The sequence below is a fragment of the Electrophorus electricus genome, chromosome 3, assembly GCF_013358815.1.
Source record: "Electrophorus electricus isolate fEleEle1 chromosome 3, fEleEle1.pri, whole genome shotgun sequence".
NCBI classification, from domain to species: domain Eukaryota; kingdom Metazoa; phylum Chordata; class Actinopteri; order Gymnotiformes; family Gymnotidae; genus Electrophorus; species Electrophorus electricus.
The window spans coordinates 27,235,899-27,255,103 of record NC_049537.1 but is presented as its reverse complement, the minus strand read 5'-3'; the positions used below and the strand labels follow the sequence as shown (position 1 = coordinate 27,255,103).

General features: G+C 43.9%; 1 protein-coding gene across 3 annotated transcripts in view; it reads right to left on the bottom strand.

The window, feature by feature from the left end:
- The window catches only part of cdc42bpb (CDC42 binding protein kinase beta (DMPK-like)), a 42,205-nt gene extending 24,073 nt beyond the window's left edge, over nt 1-18,132 (bottom strand). For 2 of the 3 annotated variants that reach the window (XM_035524207.1, XM_035524206.1), the window contains exons 1-3: nt 17,368-17,542; nt 4,414-4,505; nt 43-126 (exon numbers count right to left, since the gene is read on the bottom strand). In XM_035524207.1, the coding sequence (XP_035380100.1) occupies nt 43-126; nt 4,414-4,505; nt 17,368-17,542 (351 nt within the window). Of the gene's footprint in view, nt 1-42; nt 127-4,413; nt 4,506-17,367 lie in introns of all 3 variants that reach the window. The other variant, XM_035524208.1, reaches the window with a different exon arrangement.
- Nucleotides 18,133-19,205: the final 1,073 nt, after the last annotated feature.

Below are 19,205 nucleotides of genomic sequence, written 5' to 3'. Positions count from 1 at the left end.
CCAAGGCGGCATGTGAGAATGAGCAAGAGGAAGGAGGTGTACCTCAGCCCGCTTCAGCATCTCCCATTTGTTCAGAATCTTCATGGCATAAACCCGCTCTGTGTTTTTCATCTTCACCACGGCGACCTAGACAAAGAGTTGGGTCGGAAGAGGATTAGCAGCACACATTAAACATGCAATTAAAAACAAAGTTTTTAGTGAAACAGATCATTCAGCGTGTTTTTTCGTAATTTATTCATTTTATTTACAGTTGCCCTACTTTTCCCTACAGCCTTTGGGGAAAGCGCTACTTTCAAAAGAGATTCTGAATTTTGATGCTTCTGAACAGGGAATGTCGGAGACAGATAATGTCAGTAGTTGACTTGAAACGGAGGAAATGGACAGCACAATGAGTGTGCGTAAAGGTGACTAAGGTCTTCCTCTCCAGAGAGCTCAGCGTAAGACAGGAAGGGACAGGGAGTGGAGGGATGTCACAAAGACCATTCGCTTGGGGTGGAGAGAGAGAGAGAGAAACAGCGATAGCACAAGACAGAATGCAAGAGCGAGAGACAGGAACACACCCTGCCTGGACGACGAGGGCATGTCACAAAGGGCGATTAGGAATGAATGCTATGGGTGACAGCATGGTGATATTGGTAAATCGAAATCAACAAACCAAACAAGCACTGGTTGCTAAGGATACAGATTACTGACAAGCAGGAACTGGTGCTAAGCAAGAATCACCGCTGAAAACTAAATTCATAGCATATATCTGGCAAAATATGAAGATGATGTTGTTATATAGTGATATTTGTTTTTGATAAGAACATTGGTTTGGGTTGACCTCCACCATGGTGCAATCTGTTCACAAGCAGTTTGCAAGGGTCCTGCACGTTGGTTTACAGTGGTGTTTCTATGTACCCGGTCTCAGTGTTCAGCAGACACTACAGAATGTGTTTACCCACAGCAAGTGGGGTAACACACTCACATGCCTGACCACAGCCATAAATGTTGCCTCAGCAAAGAATGCAAGGGCAAACTGTGACTTGTGCACCATGGGTAAACACTCAGAAAGAATCCATGATGAACACATTCACGCGCAAATAAACATACGTGCACACACCCCCCAAACAGGTTGAAACACAGTAAAGAAGAAGTCAGGGGAAAGGTATGTGAAAGGTACACACTAAATAAAACCCAGCCTAAAACAGAGGCTCAATCAAACACAAAGCTCCTTATCAGACAGACTGTTCAGCACAGCAGATAAGTGACCTCATTACAAAAACCAACCAACTCGGCACACTCTGAACCCTCTCGATTCCTCCTCCCTGAGTGTCTCTTTTGGTCTCCTTCCATCTCGCCTTTTTTAGACACAGATTTCAACACACACAGGCAGTCGGCCTGACCCGATTGGAAAAGGCGGGGAGTCTCGCGTAGGAAGGGCGGGGGGCCTAGCGTCTCATCATGCCGCCGCATGATTGGACGAATTACTGGCGCACTCTCATGTCAGGCCGAGATCGCACGCGCCTCGACTGCCTGGGGGCAGAAACGCTGCAGTTGACTCGAGACTTCATTGAGCAACACAGAGAACGGGCTCACATGCAAGAGTGAGGGGGATACGGCACCTCTGCAGTACGGAGCCAAGCAGATGAGCCTTCACCGAGAAGAAAGAAACTTGTGCTGAATGCACGCACACAGAAGCAGATAAGGAACGCAAGACCAGTAGTCCTAGGGGTCATTCACACACAGTGAGCACACAGCAGAGATCTCTGTGCTGGGGTTTGGGCCCAGTGTGAACATCAACCTTATCATGTAGTGATAAGTGATTCACTGAACAAAGCAGCCACAATGCAAGCGTTGTGAAATTACCTAAGGACTGGAATACGCTCCACTCCTCCTTTCAGCCTGTCTGACAGGTGTTAATACCACCTTTAAAGGGAAGTGATTGTGTCAGCCATTTAAATGATTAACTACACAAGGCATGACAAAGCCATAATAAAACTAAATGAACAGTCAAATCTCCACAAGCATTAGTGCAGCAATCCTGGCAATTTAAAGCTTCACTTGTGGGCTTTAATGCAGGTCATGCAACGCTGGTTAGGCAAAGCTCCTGAAAGATCACAATCAATCATAACTTGGCTCTAGCTCGCCTTCAGAAATCCAAGTTAGCATGAAATTTGTCAAACCTCCACAAAGCTGCAAATATTTTCTCATTGCGCCGCTAACCAAACACTTGGAGCAAAACACTACTCAGTTTTGCTAGGGATGTTAGGCCTAGCCTGTTTTCAGTCTCTCTCTCTGCAAGTCAGCCTCTGCATTTCTCTCTCTGTTCCTCACTCGGCTCAAGTGTGGAGCTATTCAGAACAGGTTTCAGGGGAGGCAGAGGGAGTGGACATTTTGGCAGCTGCTGAAGAGCGCAGCTCTGCCTGTGGAACCTTGTGTACCATAAAGGCCGGTCAGGCAGCAATCTCGCCCCCCCGACACACACACACACACACACACACACACACACACACACACACACACACACACACACACACACACACACACACACACACACACACACACACACACACACACACACACACACACACACACACACGGCAGGCATTCACTGGGATGAAGGGTGGGGTGGGGGGCCTATGGCCATAAATCATAAACAGGAAATGCATTGACTTATCTGGAAATGCATCCTGCAGCGTTTGGTCTAGAGGAAACTCCTGGGAGTGGGAACAAACGAAGCAATGCGCCACATTCAAAAGTGATGCCTCACACACACATGCACACACACTCAGTTTTAAGTAACAGAGCTTGCAGGGAAAAAAAAAGCTTGCAGGGAAAAAAAAAACCAAAAAACCAAAAAACCCAAAAAGCTTATGTATCCTGGCTGAACAACACACCTTGGCTGTTTTGGTACTATTTTTGTATGTCTTTGAATCATTTTCTTTTTGCCATCAGTATACCGATACTCATACACAATTACATATTACATTATATTTACTCTACCAGCAGTAAAGAGTAATATAAATGTCTACTATTAACAAACTTAGACACGGCTCTTAAAAATCCAATGAACTACATCCTAACGCAGGGAAAGGCCATACGGCCGAGGAGGTCGAGTTGTTGGCGTGAATCCTACGCAGACTTTACATAGTGTATGAAGGGAAACACTATTTTTGTAAGAGTATCTCCTATGAGACGGTCTCGATTTCCGGATGCTTTCCGGGAAGCTTTGGCGTCCTGCCCCGCTTCCTGTCACTACTGGCATTCCTTCCTGCATTGTAAAATGGGGTGCTTAGTGTTCTGAATCAACAAACCTCCACTATCCTCTACCCCTCAAACACGACACACACAGACACACATACGACAATGGGGTATGTTCGTATAAGAGGATTCCATGCATGAAACATCTGTGAGACCTGATAACAGCAAACAATGATTACATCAAGCTCCACCAATATATACTGCAACACATAGCAGGCATGATGCCCAGCAATAAAATCCCCATCCACTGCATGCTCCACCACCCTGCTCCATCCAGACTGAGGCTACTGTTCCCCTGGACAAGTGTTTAAAGAAACGTAATTCAACTCAACAGTGGGAGCACAGGAGTTTTTTATGTAAGGAAAGCAATTCCTTTCCTGTTAACCATGTTAGCCCCATGAATTGGGATAACGAGTTCTGAGCTTTAGTTTTAAAATTAATACCATCACCAGATCACCGAAGTACAACTGTGTTGCAAGAAAAACTGGGAAATTAATTGACTTACCACAAGGCAACTTTAAATCTATATTGAATCTAATCTATTTCTCTATGTTTTCTTTTTTAAAGAATATTTGCACAAAAGGTAGGAAAATACACAAGACACAGAAGGGGTAATCTGAGAGAAGGGTAGTGCGTTAGACTGGTCTATGCATCCACGAATCAAAGCGCAGAGAGCGTGTGCGTCCGCTGCGTGCGTGGACTGAGCGGGCCAGGCCGGGCTGGGCCAGCACGGAAGGCACTTGAGCAGCACATTCCACAGTTAAAACAAATGATCCATCTCCAACACCCAGATCTGCCCCGGCCCAAAACAGCAACGTGAGGCCGGGCCCCCGGGGAGCAAGAACGAAGGGGAAGGAGGTGGAGAGGAAGGAACGAGCTTGGGCCTGCAGATAAGGGGCTTGAGGGAGAGTTAAGCCATTTGCCGCTTTGCCGATAATGCAGTTTTCATTGGATATGTTGGCACTGTCTAATGAACTTGATGCAGCAGAATTTTGACATGGCTCATGAAAAAACTTGGGAACACCAAAACCTTGTGAGGCAGGGCCGTGCTGTGAGGGGAGAGAGCATTTTCAGACTTTCAGAGGTTTCCTGCTCTTCGGAAGCGGTCTGGCTGGAGAGGCGTGTGGCTCTGGGCATGGGCTGCATGGGGGAGAACTCAGTTCGACTCACCTCTCCAAAAGCACCCCTGCCTATAACTTTGAGCATCTCGAAGTCATCCCGGTGAAGACGCATCTCCTTCACTGTGGTGGTGAACGGCTTCACTGCAGAGAGAGCAAACGAGAGAGCGAGAGAGAGAGAGAGATAATATAGTAATCACCACATCAAATCAGTAAACATGCTATTTTTCAAATAACAGCACAAATTGTTTGCAAAGATGTACACAACCAGTTTGCCAAGTTGTACGCCACCACTTGAAAATATCGTAACATGCTACACAATTTTTTTATTCAGATGTGCTGTGGACTCTCATTATACTCTCACTGCATTGTCCTTAAGACTCCAAATAAAAGCTTAACACAAGCAATCTTAATGTCCATAGCAATAATGGTTGGAATCGCTTCATTCAGAAATAAAAAAGAGGGTGCATGGAACATGAATTCAAACAGAATGTTTGGAGTTCTTATGAGGTCCATCAAAAAACTATCCAGAGTAAGGAAGCCAAACAATGTGGACTTCATCCCATCTCTCCGTGTTCCTCCCTGCTCTTTTACGAGAGGCAGCAGGGGACCTGGCAGCCCTAAGCCAACCAGAGCCCTCACCATACGAGCACACGTGCATCTCGCGTACAAAGGCCGTTCACTGTCGTTAAGGCTTTAATCGCCAAGCCAGGCCCGACAGGCTTGACCCTTTGGAGGTGGGTGTGACTGACTTTATCCATTTTTGTGAGCAGATCTGACGCAGGGGCCGTGTACCTAGAGTCATATTTAGAGAGGTAGACCACTGGGCGATGTTTGACTGCATGCACAACGCTCATCTGAATCACCCCCAAGCACACTACCATTTCTGTTATTTACAGGAAAACTATACTACTTTTTAAAGCACCACACTACTTCATTTCCACCGCCCATATTTACACAGAGACGCTATAAAAACCTAACGTAATCAAAACAGAATGCATTCGTATCAGCACAGAGGGTTAGACAGACAATCTAGGATTACGGCCACCAGACACAGACTCTTATAGCGACGCATCCTTACATGATGACTAATGCTCCACACCTTGTTGCTTCCACAGCTCTGTGCGAAGAGCAGGACACTGGAAGCAAGTCATGCTGCACAGACCACGGCCACCCAAGGAGCCCATGGGCACCAGCCACGGGTGGCGCCGGGCCCGGGCAGCATGCCACCACGCCAATGGCACAGAGACAGAAATTAAAAAAAACCCACTTAACTACTGAACAGTACCTGGCATGTCCAAACTTGGCAACAGCCACTTTTTTTGTGCGTGTGATTCACAATCACCAGCTGTTGTTGTGCTCTTCGATGTCTAATCAATCAAGAGACAATGACACAAAGACACTGGGGGAGGAGCAAAATGTGAACACCCCCCTCTCTGAGGACAAAGGCTAGGCCTTCATATTCAGTACTGCTGGGGGGTTTCATATGTTTAATCTGATAATCCTCTCAGCCTGAATAACACTGCATTTGTTTTATTTGCCCGAGCCCTGTCCTCTCAATTACAGCAAACTCCCACCACCCACAATCGGAGCCATTAGGAATACAGTCTGAAATGAGAGCACCAGCTGCCCAGGCTGCACGGGGGACAGACTTCAGAGAAATGTGGCAGCCAGCAGCCGCAAGAGTAATAATCACTGTGCGAAGGCGCGACACCAGAGCTGTGTGACCTTGTCTTGAGCACGTGCCACTCACGGGAGCCCGGCGGTTCATTTTTTGTCACGGCAGCTGCAGCCGTTCCGGCCTCTCAGAAACAGCGCCCCACTCAGCCAGGCTGGAGCGCGGGATCACGCCAGGGCACGTGCGGTACATACTCAACAGGACGTGAAGACAACACTGAGGCTCGGAACGTTAGCAACTAAGCTGAAAATGCGAATCAAACTCAAACACAAACACACACACACACACACACACACACACTTAAAAACAAAAGTGATCAGAAACAGCGAACCCTTGTGACTGAAACCGGGTCATGCGAACGGTGCTCCAGAAAGATGAAAAGGGACTTAATATGTATGGGTCTGTATGTATGGACAGCTGAAAAGATTTCTATTGATTTCATTCTGAAACACTCCCTCTCTCTCTTCTCTAAAGTGATGAAGTCTGTGTAGGCTTGTCAAGTGTTAAGCTGTGAAGACCCCTCTTTACTGGAAGCAGTGCCCTCAAGGTGACAGAGACCAGCAGTGTTTAAGTGCACAGAGTACGGAGGATGAACAGACTAAAAGGACAGCAAATCAAACATCCTCGGATGGAAAAGATTTCTCTTGCCTTCCCCTTGGCACAGCAGACACTCTCCTCGCCTCAGTCACCTGGACTGTTCCATTATTCATACATGGTCTGACCCACATTAGCCTGCCCAATGACCGTGCTCAGGACGGGCTGCTTTGGTATAACACAGCCTTTGCTCATAAGGTCAAAAGGCTGCGAATCATTGCAAGTATTGACCACGGCTCATTTACAATCAAAATGCCACACTATTTAACATGGGTGATGGGTCACGATCCATTTAACACTGAACTAGGTGCTAGATTTTCATGGCTAGGCAAACCTAATTAGGTGTTCATGTGAATAAAGTAATGGTTCAAGACCCCTTATGTTGTTTCATTTTTTTAATCATTACATTAACAACGTTTGTAGAATTTTAAACTGTTCAGTGTCCATGCCTTTCCCTAATGCAGGATAAATGCTGAGGAGAGAACCACCATTTACCTTGGCTGTCAGGCTAAGGACAAACCTCCCGTGCTAAAAGGGTAATCTTTCTGCCTCAGCCTGCCCCAGTGACTGGACACAAGTCTGTTCCTACCAATTTGGTCGGCAGTGAATGCAGTATTGGAGAAGCAGATATAATCAAACAGCAAGCCCGTCTGAAATGAGTTTCTGCCAGCGATGGGAGATGGCCATTACAGCAGAGCCACTAAATGGATGAACAGAGAGAAAGGAGAATGGCGCTCAATGTTCTGCCCGACACACCCACTCTTTAAAATACAGCAGTACTGTGAAATACATACGTGGCCAAGTTAAGACTAGCAAACCAGAGAAATGAGAAGGGCTGCTTTGTGCACAGCTGGCATTTGGGATGAGGAAATGGTCAGCTCGGCCAACACGGTCCACACTGTTCTTCTATCAGCGCTGGGTCAGAACCTTGGGCACCAAGGGCACTCACCATGGCTGGCGCTGAAACAATGTTTATGGGCAAGGCAATGGCCACAAGTGTCCCAAAAGAGCTTGTGTCAGCTAGTGGTCACAGAGCACAAACAATAACAGGACAGCAAGGAGAAAAAAAAGAGACATACAAAGGCATATAAAAGACACACTAAAATGGGAGAATGTGTAAGGATCATTAAAATAATATTTAATACTGCACAGTTAAAGTATGTGGTAAATTAATATTTCTAGAACCTTCTTTAATAAATAAATACATAAACAATTTTTTTTTAACATCACACCAATCACCAATTGATTTCAAGAGAATTCATCAAATATGCAAAAAGGATCACAAGAACCTCTGTTATTCTCTAGAAGACAGTGGCCATCTTGCAGAGGTCTATAAAGACCATCTGCACTGTAACATCCAGCAGTGTACTAACCCCATGAGCACTAGGACCATGTTGAGCTCCAGAGCTCTTCTATATGTTGCTTCTTCTTAGTAATGCATGTTTTATTTATTTGCTGAATGGGATTCTCCAAAACTGTTAAAAATCTAATGAGCAAGCACAGAGGGCAAACAGTAAACCTTTTTCATAGCACACTGTCCTGATTTACAAAAAGTAGCCATAAAATAGTTCATTTCTGTACTCCACTTTAATATAAATAAAATCTTCACAAAAGGAACATATACATCTCACACTAATGATAATAGTATGTTATTCATGAAACATTCCTTTCGAATTCCAAGCATGTGCCTGTCTTTGGCAGTGTGAGACAGACCTGAGGGTTCAGCCAGTACCCTCGGGGTGTGAGGCAGGGAGCACAGCCCTAAAGGTTCATGCTCAAGTGTTCCTCATAAACAGCTAGGACACATTTCAGCTGCCAAAACTGGTGCTTACTTGGGATCAGGCATGGCAATAATTACGATGAAAGAACAATCTTTAAAAAAATTTGGATCGTCTGCTTAATTAAGGAATTGCCATTTAAATGCAAATCAGAGAAACCAAAACACAGTCATCAGTAATCACCAGTCAATCACAGCATACTTAACGCAAACACCTCCAGATCAATTGGGCTGCATATCTGTTGTGTGTGCTAAGCAACCTTGACCAAAAACCCGCCCCCACATTTGGCCTGCCAATGGCTGACCTCGTATACAGTTTTGCACAAGTAATGTTTTACTGGGCAATCCATGGCAGACGTCTCTCTTTATCAAACAGCTGGTACACACTCCTCCTTCTGTACGTTTCATACTCCAACAATGGTAAAGTACTTCCATGAGAATCCAAAGGAAAGAAATGTCAGTAAAGGAACCCGAGGAACAATTAATAAAGGACTACACCTGCAAATGCTGGAAGTAATTTCCTCTTCTCCACACAACAGGAGGTGGAGCATTTGCACTACCATTCTCCCCTCAGACAGAGGGGAAAACATGGGAGCCTGCCCTGACAGCTCAACACCAAACCAGTCCTACCTGCCAGCTATGCTTAGCCTGATCAGGCCTTGAGTGCATGGGAGCACGACCTTGTTGGAAAAGCCCAGGAGCAGAAGATCAGGGGCCATGTTCGATTCTCCAACATATGAGCTGACCGTCTCCAACCCTCACTGCTTAACTATCTTGGCACTGGTCCCATTATACGTGCTCTGCGTTCTCTGGTTCTGTGACAGCACGAGCATAAGCTCGAACTAGTGGTGAGGTATGGGAGTGGCCCACTCAGGTCCCTACCCTAAGGTGGGGTTACTAAGCTTCTGAGAAGCACCGCGCCTAATTAACGTGCACTTAAAGCTGGCACGCCCCTGCCAGGCATTGCGCTACAACTGAATGGCAGTTACAGAATGATCAAAACACTCCTCAGGGGGGAAGTTGCAATGACAGAAAAAGTCTGCCCTCCAATTCAAATTCAAATGTATTTATATAGTGCTTTTAACAACATGTCACAAAGCAGTTTTCCAAATGTTTGGCTGCAGATCCTTAATGAGCAAGCCAGTGGCAACAGTGGCAAGGAAAAAAACTCCCTGGGCATTTTACTCCTAAACTCCTAATGAAACAAATATCATGCGAAGGATCAGGGCTAGACAGCAATTACAGTGTATTCTTATGAGATCAAGTTCATAAAAGCCATCGCTTGGGGAGGACATTGTGATGAAACTATAGCTAGGTAAATTAAATGGGCAAAAGTGTATGTGAAGTATTTAAAAACAATTTCCTTTAACAGCCTCATAACTGACATAAAGGTGCAGATGACTACCAGTCAATATAGCAATGAGCAAGACATGTGAACTGTGACCATTATAACTTAATACTACGAAAGCACAGAGCAATACAGCCCTACAATTGCAATAAAGCAGGCCCACATGATATGCTCTGGCATTAAATAGCGCTGACAGGCACAAAATGGCTTATTAAACATTGATAGGGACATCCGTGCGAGAAGGATGGTGCGTGGAGCCTGCTGTATGCACTTAGGCTGGTAGGGCACGAGGGAGGGGGTGACTTGGCTGCTAACAGGAGGTAAAAGCATCAGGACCCCGCCCAGGGTTAATCTATTATCCTGAACCAGCTGCCATGCTGCCCCAGCCCCCACCACACAAGCCATTTACCGGCAGCTCCCTGCTGGGCCGGCTGTCTGACGGGCAGCTCAGTGGGCCCGAGGCTGGAGGCCTGCCCTGCTTCTCTGAGCTTTGGCAGAGGCAGGAGCGGGGACAGAGGAATGGGTAGGTCCAGTGTGTGGCGAGAGGCAGAGTTGTGGTGCTGGTACAGAAGACAAGTAGCGATCCTCAGCTCCCAGGTATTTCCTGGAGGGCTCTGTATGGGAAATTGGATAACGTTGCTGGTGTGTAGGCTGAGGAATGACTAAGCCATCCCGGGGCAAGAGGAGTCGGAGGTAGGCTCGTCTCTTCTGTCACAGGACACAGAGGCTCTCCTAAAAAGCATTTTGCCATGAGTGTCATGAATGCTCAGCTAACCCTTACCTACATGTACAGGCTGTGACTGTGTAGGAAATCACAAAATTCAGGCAGACAATAAAAGCCTGTTAGAAATTTCTGGAGTTTTTCAACATGCAGACTACTTACATTAGATCCACAAGGGCTGTGGTGGCCATTTTCTAAGTGCATCACTAAGCAATTCATGAGTGAATTATGGTATTACTGTTTACTTTCAATCCAAGTGTAACCACATTTAAGTAGATCTTGATATTTGGTTCTAAAATTGCTGAGGCTAACAAAAAATTTGAAGGCAGAGCTCCTTTTTGAGTGGGTTATAAATGGGTTATAGTAAACTGCTATGTCATAGACAAAACATTAATACATTACACTGCAGTGTAATTTACCTCAACAACCACACCAGCTGGAAAAGATCTTAATTCATTGTTTCTCATCCACAAAGACTTTTAGGGCTTTCATATCTAAGATAAACAGTTTAAACTATTTTGTGTTAAAGTATGTATGATAAGCAAGAATCTGCCTGCTTTAAACTACCTTCATGCTGTGTTCTCAAATCTAACCATCTTATCATTACTAAAGGTTGACACGTGGGGCATGACTACAGCCAGAGGTCTGACCCACAATAGCATCAGCTGCCTGGGCAATGCAGGTTGCCTCACCACAGATGCTTAAACAGTTCAAATCACTTCTCTTCCTCATATTAAATGTAGCTTCCTTTTCTGGAAGAAACAGATGACCCTAACAGTAATCAGAATAAACCTCAGCACATCCTGACACAAAGTGTAATTTGCAGACAAATGAGAGCTATGTACTGACTTAGCCAGCATGTGATCATAGCCTTTTATGAATCTATAATTGGACTCTCCCTAATGTAACATTTCAACTAACACACTCACACACACACAGTAGTTTAGTTTTAGTATGTTTAAAAGCAATGTAATGGCTTTATAGTCGTTTTCAGGTCTAAACATAGTACATATAGTACAGAATTATATGTATTTGTACAGTGAAAAATTGACACTTAACTGCTGCCTTTCTTCAGATCCTATAAAAACCGTACCCTTTACTAGACGTTACAGAGTAGCTGGACTACTCTTCCTACCACCATCCCTTCATCCTGTAGCAGTATAATGGAAAAAAGGAGCCCTCACAGACAGCCCAGGAAAACATCTGCTGTGGCCCACCACACAGGCCAATGAGAACAATCACCAAAGGCATGAAGGGGTCAGTGACATTTCTCAATGGAGAACACAGCTTGTGTCAAGGTCATGGCCTGTGCTGCTTTCGTTCCTCAGTCGTGCTTATATCCCCAATGCTCCACTCAAATGGCAGGAATTTATGGCAAGGCCTAAGCAAGAAAGATTTTTAAGATGCAAAAACGCAACCATAAAATCACATTATTGTCTCTCTTAATGATCTCACATGAAAAACTATAAACAATATTCAGAGGCAAATGATATGCATGGATCTAAATAAGACATACAAAATATCCAATAAGATATCTATAATAAGCATACAAGTTCATGCTAATCGCACAACAAGTTTTTATAGGGCGTGCAAAACCCATAATAAGGAGACAAAAACCACTCTGTGACTACCATGAGCGTCAAAACTCTTAGGGATCAGAAAGCACATTCAATTGAGCCTGTACAGGCCTGAAAGATTGAAATATGCACACTAGAATGGGCTTGAAGAGGCAAAACCTATGCCCTCCCTGTACCTTCCACCAATCATAGCCTTGAAACACTTCTAAGAAAAACAGTTAAGTTCCACAATACTTTGTGCCTTTGGATGGGAAAAACTACATATCCCAAAGGGTAAATTTAGTGTCTCTATACAGCATATTACTAAAACATTTAGTAACCAGTCCATCAAGGTATGTTAAGAAACACTCCATGTGGTAGGTCTAGGCCGTGTGGACCTGGCACTCCAAGAGAAGCGTAGTAGAAGCCGGACAACTAATCTGTGTCACGCCTGCAGGCCAGCGCCTACAGGCGGAGCAGAGGAAGGAGGGGGAAGGGGAGAGCGCCTCCACATGCCTTGTGTTGGGGGAGGATATTTTCAGGAATGAAAGGAATTTTCTTCGTTTCTGCCACTGCTCCAAGTCAGGTGACTTCAATTTCTGAGGGACTGCAACTTTACAGGAATACGCTCCCAGAACTATCCTTTCTAAAGAGGCTAGCAGAGAACATATATCACAGAGCCCTACACCAGTGTCTCTTGTGCCTCGGCTGTGCAGAAGCAGGAATCTGGGCTGGAGTAAGCACCATTTATTTTGAAAGGCATTCCTGACAAGCCCTGTCCTGACTTCCCATTTTCAGTACCTTTAAGGAAAACACCAACAGTTTGGCGAATAATGTCATATTTGACATTTTTTTCTAAGCCTTAAGTTCATGCTGGCACATTTGATCCAAGCCCAAGCAAGACTGTCACCCTTTCAGGGCATTGTCTTTGCATTAGCTCTGTATTTCTACAAGGGTAAAGCTATGCTCAGTTTAGAACTAGATGCTCAGTAGTGCTGGCTGCCTTTATAAATGGCTAAGAAAGACTCATTCACTCAAAGAGTATTATTAATGCATGCGCCAAAACAGTCAAATGTGCTATCTGCCAAACTGTCATTTTGATTAAATAATTAAAAGGCGATCGTGATATTGCTTTCAAAACACTGAAAACCTTCTAATGTGGTTTTTTTTTTTTTTACATTACATTTTCTTATTAAGAATAGCCAATATTTTACTTTCCCAGAACTGGTTTAAAAGCACAACATGACACTTAGCAGTAGCTAACCTGGATGTCCGTCACTCACAAATCTTTTGACAGTCATTAAATAAAAAGAATGTGGGCTAATAGATAGCACAGCATTTCCAACACAAAGGCTCTGCTTGTGTGAACCACCCAGGTAGATAAAATCACTCTGTTGCAGCTTAAATGTTACATTAGGATGCCTTACTTCACTCGTTTCAAACCAATACAATTTTTTTGGTTACACTCATGTACTTTAGAAGATCCATGTATTGAACACAGTCAGTGAAATGAAGAATGCAAGTTAAAATATACTAGCAAACACTTGTAAAAAGAAGGTCTATGATGATTCAGGCTGGTCTGCAAACTAGACAAGGGTAAACTTGCGCAATAAACCCACAGGGTTATTGAAGCAGATGGGAAATCTCAGGCTGAAAAAGCACCCATGGTGAAGAACATACCAGACATTTCCAGTCTAATAGGAGTCACAGACGTTGCAGTTCATCTTTTGAAGCATAGGCAGTTATACTCTGTCATTCAAGGACTGGATTAATTAAAGTTTCTAACAGCAAAGTGTAATGTCACTTAAGAGGGCCTTGTGTGTTTAGTGTAGCTGTTCAAATGACAAGGATTTCATCATGCCTTATTATATACAAAACTGTACATTCCTCTCCAGAGACTGTGAAGCATTATAGATACTAAAATTAGGCAACACGTGCTTTGTCAAACAAAACTAAATGCAGAAAACTACACCAAGCTTTTAACTGTAGCTCTATTAGATTAAGCTCCACATCAAGAAGGCTTAACATTCAAGCAAACATTTGTGCAAATATGATGCAATTACATTAAAAGCCACCAGAGAGGTGTAATTTTAGGTTGCATGACAGCAGTTATTTCCTCTGAACCATCATGAGAACTATTAGAAGGTCTGCAAGAAAATGAAGATAAAATTAGCCAGCTAAAACAGTGGATCATCTATTGGTCTGACTAATCAGCAAATAATTGCAGATCTTGCTGTTTTGTGCCATGGGTTTATGCAAAATGTCATGGAGTTTCAACTTGCACAAAGGAACATTCTGAGAAAAGCAAGTTGCAAAACTGTTTACAACTAACTCACCACAGGTGATTCACATTAATGAGAGTGGTAGGAACATTAAACTATTATTAAAGAAAAAATTACCTCTACAAAGCCTATAAAATAGCATGTGTCAGCCTTGAAAGCTGACACTTAAATTATGCACAGGTCTTCTAACAGAAAGACTGCAGGATTATGATTAAAGGCCACATCACTGCCACAAAAATATGCTACTGCAGTATCTTGGGAGATACAGCAGCTCTCGGTGGGAATTTCCAGAGCAATAATGATTTTATCGGTATAATTAGGCATTTTCTCATCGATAAGAACTGCATCTTCATGGCATGCAAAAATCTCATACTGGCTCGACTCTAGCCTACATATGTTACATGATTCATATGCTTTTCACACATCTTTTCATCTTAGTTGATGTTACTGCCTCTTTGCGCATTGTGACCAACAATAATGGCCATGTGTCAGCTTCAAAGATGAAAACTAAAGAGGAAAAATCACCATGACACCGATGCTAATTTTATCAAGTCAAAGATTAATTCAATAAGAATATGCCACCATCTCCCACATTTGGGAAATGCAAATCACCATCATCATCATCAGGACAGAATGAGCAGGAATTTCCTCAAAATGAGGTCAAGAAATTAGGTAACTAATGCAGAGGAAAAAAAGGTAATTTGGCCAGGACAAGGAATTGTTGCTGTCCTCTTCGCTATGCTTTCTAGGCCATTCTGAAAGCCAGTGTAGCAGGGGTAAGAGCTTCAGGAGGGGAGTAGCCTCTAGTCAAAGCCCCTATAGCAGCACAGCATGCTTCACTAGCAGTTCTTTGATGTTAGATACTGGCACAGAAAAACAGCACCATCAATGCTCCCATGGCCGAATGGCAGCCAGAGTGCTGCAGCATTGCTGCCTAAACCTACACACTCCTCGCTCAGTGGCTCACTCCCCCTCTTTGGGTTGGAATTAAACAGGGAAGTATAACCTGCTCAGCAGCATGCCTTTACTGAACGCAGCCTAACACTGTTTACATGTAAACACTGTCGGCAAGATGAGACATTCGCTGGCACTCTTCAACTCTTGTAAGCGCAGAGTCATGCAGCCAGTCTACTCCCCAAGTGTCATTAACAAGACACAATTACCTTAATGGAAAAATGTGACAATCATTCATGAGCCAGATAAAATCAGCAAAGCACATCAGGAATTTTTATTTATCCACTAATGCACCTTCCATTCTGTTGGAAGCCTCGACTGAGGGGTAACACAGATAAGCACGGTAAATGTCCGCTGTTATAATGCATAACAGAGAGAAAAAGAACAAAGCAACCCTGGGAGAGCAGGCCATGTGAGTGTTACCAAGGTTCACAAAATTGACAGTTGAGTGTAAATGCTGGCTGTTATGCTTCATTTCCCACTTTACTAAAATCACCACTGCCCTGCTGTCGAGCAGTCATTAGGGCATAAACACCTGCATACCACCCTCCATCTCCTGTTGACCTTAGTTCCACTTCTTCCTGTAAGCGAGAACATGAGTCGGTGTTCGCCCAGATAGACGATTGGCCTGACCATCGATCTTTGGCAAATGGATCACACAAGAGCAGAGAATAGACAGTGCAACAATGTATCAGCTGAACTAAAAATTATAATGCAAATTTATCAGCATTCATTAGCATTCCACACATATAGTCCAACTCTTGTGCTTCTCATTGATCCAAGATTCTAAATACTTTGTAAAATGGCTAAGTGAGCAAAGATGAACTAACAGCTATTATCAATAAGGTAAAGCTTGGTCAGTATGTCAGCCAGTGATAAATAGGTACAGTTCCTACAGCTACTCTCGAGTGCGGACCAAAAGAGAAAAATAAAGACAACTATTACTAGTAATTATAAAATGTATAAAAGAAACCAAAAAACCAAAAAACAAAACTCAGGAGTGAATAACATAGAGGAGCTCTCATATGAACAAGCACTTCCATGTTGGGTAGACTAGTCTGAAGTGCAAACCACACTGCATTCTCCAAGGCAACCATTAGCTTAACTTTCCACAATCGGGGGCCCAGACAGGAAGTGAATGACCCAGCAATGGGGTAAGGAGGGCCGTACAGCCTTCCTGGCTCTTGGAAATTGAGTCACACCCTCTGCGCTCTCTGAGAGACGGGATGTAAGGTGGCACCTGCCTGGGCTCCTCAAGGACACTGATGTTCTGTTCATGAGCGGCCACACTGGGGTGTAATCTCATTACTGACGTCAGCAAAACATTCAGAGCCCAGAACCCTGATACTGTATTGGCTGACCACAGCCAGAAGGAAGTGGACAAGCCCAGAGAGAGAGACCTAGTTGCTCACCTTAGGTCCATCTGAATTGGGCTGCAAACTCCACTAGATACTGGTAAATAACTAAGAGTAAGGAACTTTTACCATATATGGTGCTTAATACACAGAATAGTTAAAAATAAGACTCTGGGATTGCGACGTAACATGGAGGTACATGGACGCAAAACATTAGCTATACAGGAGCTGTTAATTATTCACTAAGCAACATTATTTATAAAATAAACTTGGTCTTAGTCTAAGTAGTAGAAATTCTGATCATACTTGAACAAGAATTAAAATGACTGACCATGGGTTATTAAAACCCCTAAATCTGAAAACATATTCCTCATGAACTAATGGGTGGAAACATGCGAGAAGACTAAAATCTATGACCAGCAAAATGCACGCAGTTAGGGACGAAGGAAGTCAATAATATAATCTCCGAGGCCTAATTCAGTAATAACACAGAAGCAAGCAGATCCAAGATAAATGTGCACGAACTTAAACTTCAGTGTCAGGACGATTTAAAACACATGACATAATACATAATATTTGTGGCACCAAACAGGCTACGGGTTGGGGTTTGGCTGGCTAGCCAGTCACATTCAATAGTGTGTCTGTATCCATTTATCCCTCCTAGCTACTAGACTAGCTAATAGATATAAAGGGACCCGTTCATAGCCAGATTCAGACATATCGTCAAATGAGCGAACTTACCCCATTCCAAAAAGTCTGCCACATGTTTTTCCCGTTTCAGTGGCGAACTGCTGCATTCGTTGTACAAACATATCAAGACATCCAACAATGTCTCCACACTGAGCGAGCCTGCCTTCTTCTGATGGCCATCCAGGAGCAGCTGCTCCAACTTCTTCAGACGCACCTTCGCAGACATTTTTCGCACTCAGTCAGCGGCGCGACTACCACTCCCTTAACCGATAAACAAGCTCCCCGACACGAGCAGGGAAGGCGGCCCGGCGCTGTCTATCTGCCTGTCTAGCCGATGTGGAGCACTGAAGCCCCAGACTCCAACTCGCCAGCTAGCTACTCGGCTAGCTAGCTAGCTAGCAAAATAAGCCTGACATTATGTTCGGTTTGCCAAACGAGCCTCTATCTTAAATGTCTCGACCCGTTGCTGCGCGAAAATGTCTTCACTTTTCACACACGGGGCCCCGCGGGCTCCATTGGCGTGAACTAACGTTAATCCTCCCCCCCTCAAAAAAATCCGCACTTTCCACTTTCAAAAACGGGAATGTCGGGATTTTTTAATCCCGTCGAATCTCAGGTTGAGCGGACATCCATTCTTTTAGCCGAATATCCCAAAAATCGTTTTTTTGCCACAGATAAAACAATCCAAACACTATTAAAGTACATAAATATGCCCAACAAAAATTTTAGGGAGCGGTGGCCCTCCAATCGGCAGATACCCCCTGCGCTAGCTCGTCCTGGCCGGCGCGCTGCTCCGTGAAGCCGAATATGGCTGCATTCGTGTCCAGCCTTGTCTCGCGCTCCAGACCCGGGACACCGGAGCGCCGCCCACCCAGACCGGAAGCGCCAGAGATGCGTGACGTCATTTTGATTGACACATGCTGGGAGCCGGCGAGCGCTTTACCTCATCGTTTCTTTCATCATCCTTCCGGTCATTGATAAGAACTCACATCTGTAAATTTTCCCTGTAAAAATTCTGTTATAATTTTTTTATTTTTTATTTTAAGAATCCGGTCTCAACATAACCCGTGTAATAATAGCCGGTAACAGCCACTCTAATATATATATATATATATCAAAATAAAATGGATGGGAAAGAATGTGGCTGATGTCAATAGTCTCAGGCTAAACATTAAATAAATCACAGCACATAATTATATGAGTCTCTGCCTATATCACTGTTGAGCGCACAAGGCCAAACTCTATAATCTGGCTAATTTTGGTGCTTAGTTCCTGTGGAAGAGGCAAGATATCCTGTACAGCTGCAGTGAGAGGCACTGACCTCATCACAGCCTATAGTCCCAACCCAAGCAATCCCGTAACAACTCAGTCCTATGTTCACCTTCATCGATGCTTTAATTGTGATAAAGTTTGAAATGGTAAGTAGTTTGTAATATTTGTAAGACAGTGTAAAATTACATCAAGACCAATCTACATCGAGACAATCAAGAACAATACATCTCAGACTTCACTAGGATTATCTCTGGGAACAGACATCTAGTTTCTCTCCTTTGAAGGTTGCCATGTCACAAAGAAGAAAGTTTGAGAATGATGCCCTCTAGTGATTGGAATTGTAACTAGTAACTTCTCATTGGGTTCCTTTTGCACTGCTTCATCCCCAGGTTCTTCCAACGGCCTTAGATTCAAGCTGAAAATGGTTCATCCCAAATTGAAATCAGCCCTGGTGAAGCAGAGCATGTTTTAAATACAAGTCAGCAAATTTAATTTGACAAACATCAGGACATAAATGATGACAGGGCAGTTGTTGCTCTCAGGCAAACCAAAAGCATCTCACAGCTATCTTCCACAGTGATACTATAGTCGACCCAGAACACAACAAATAATGTATA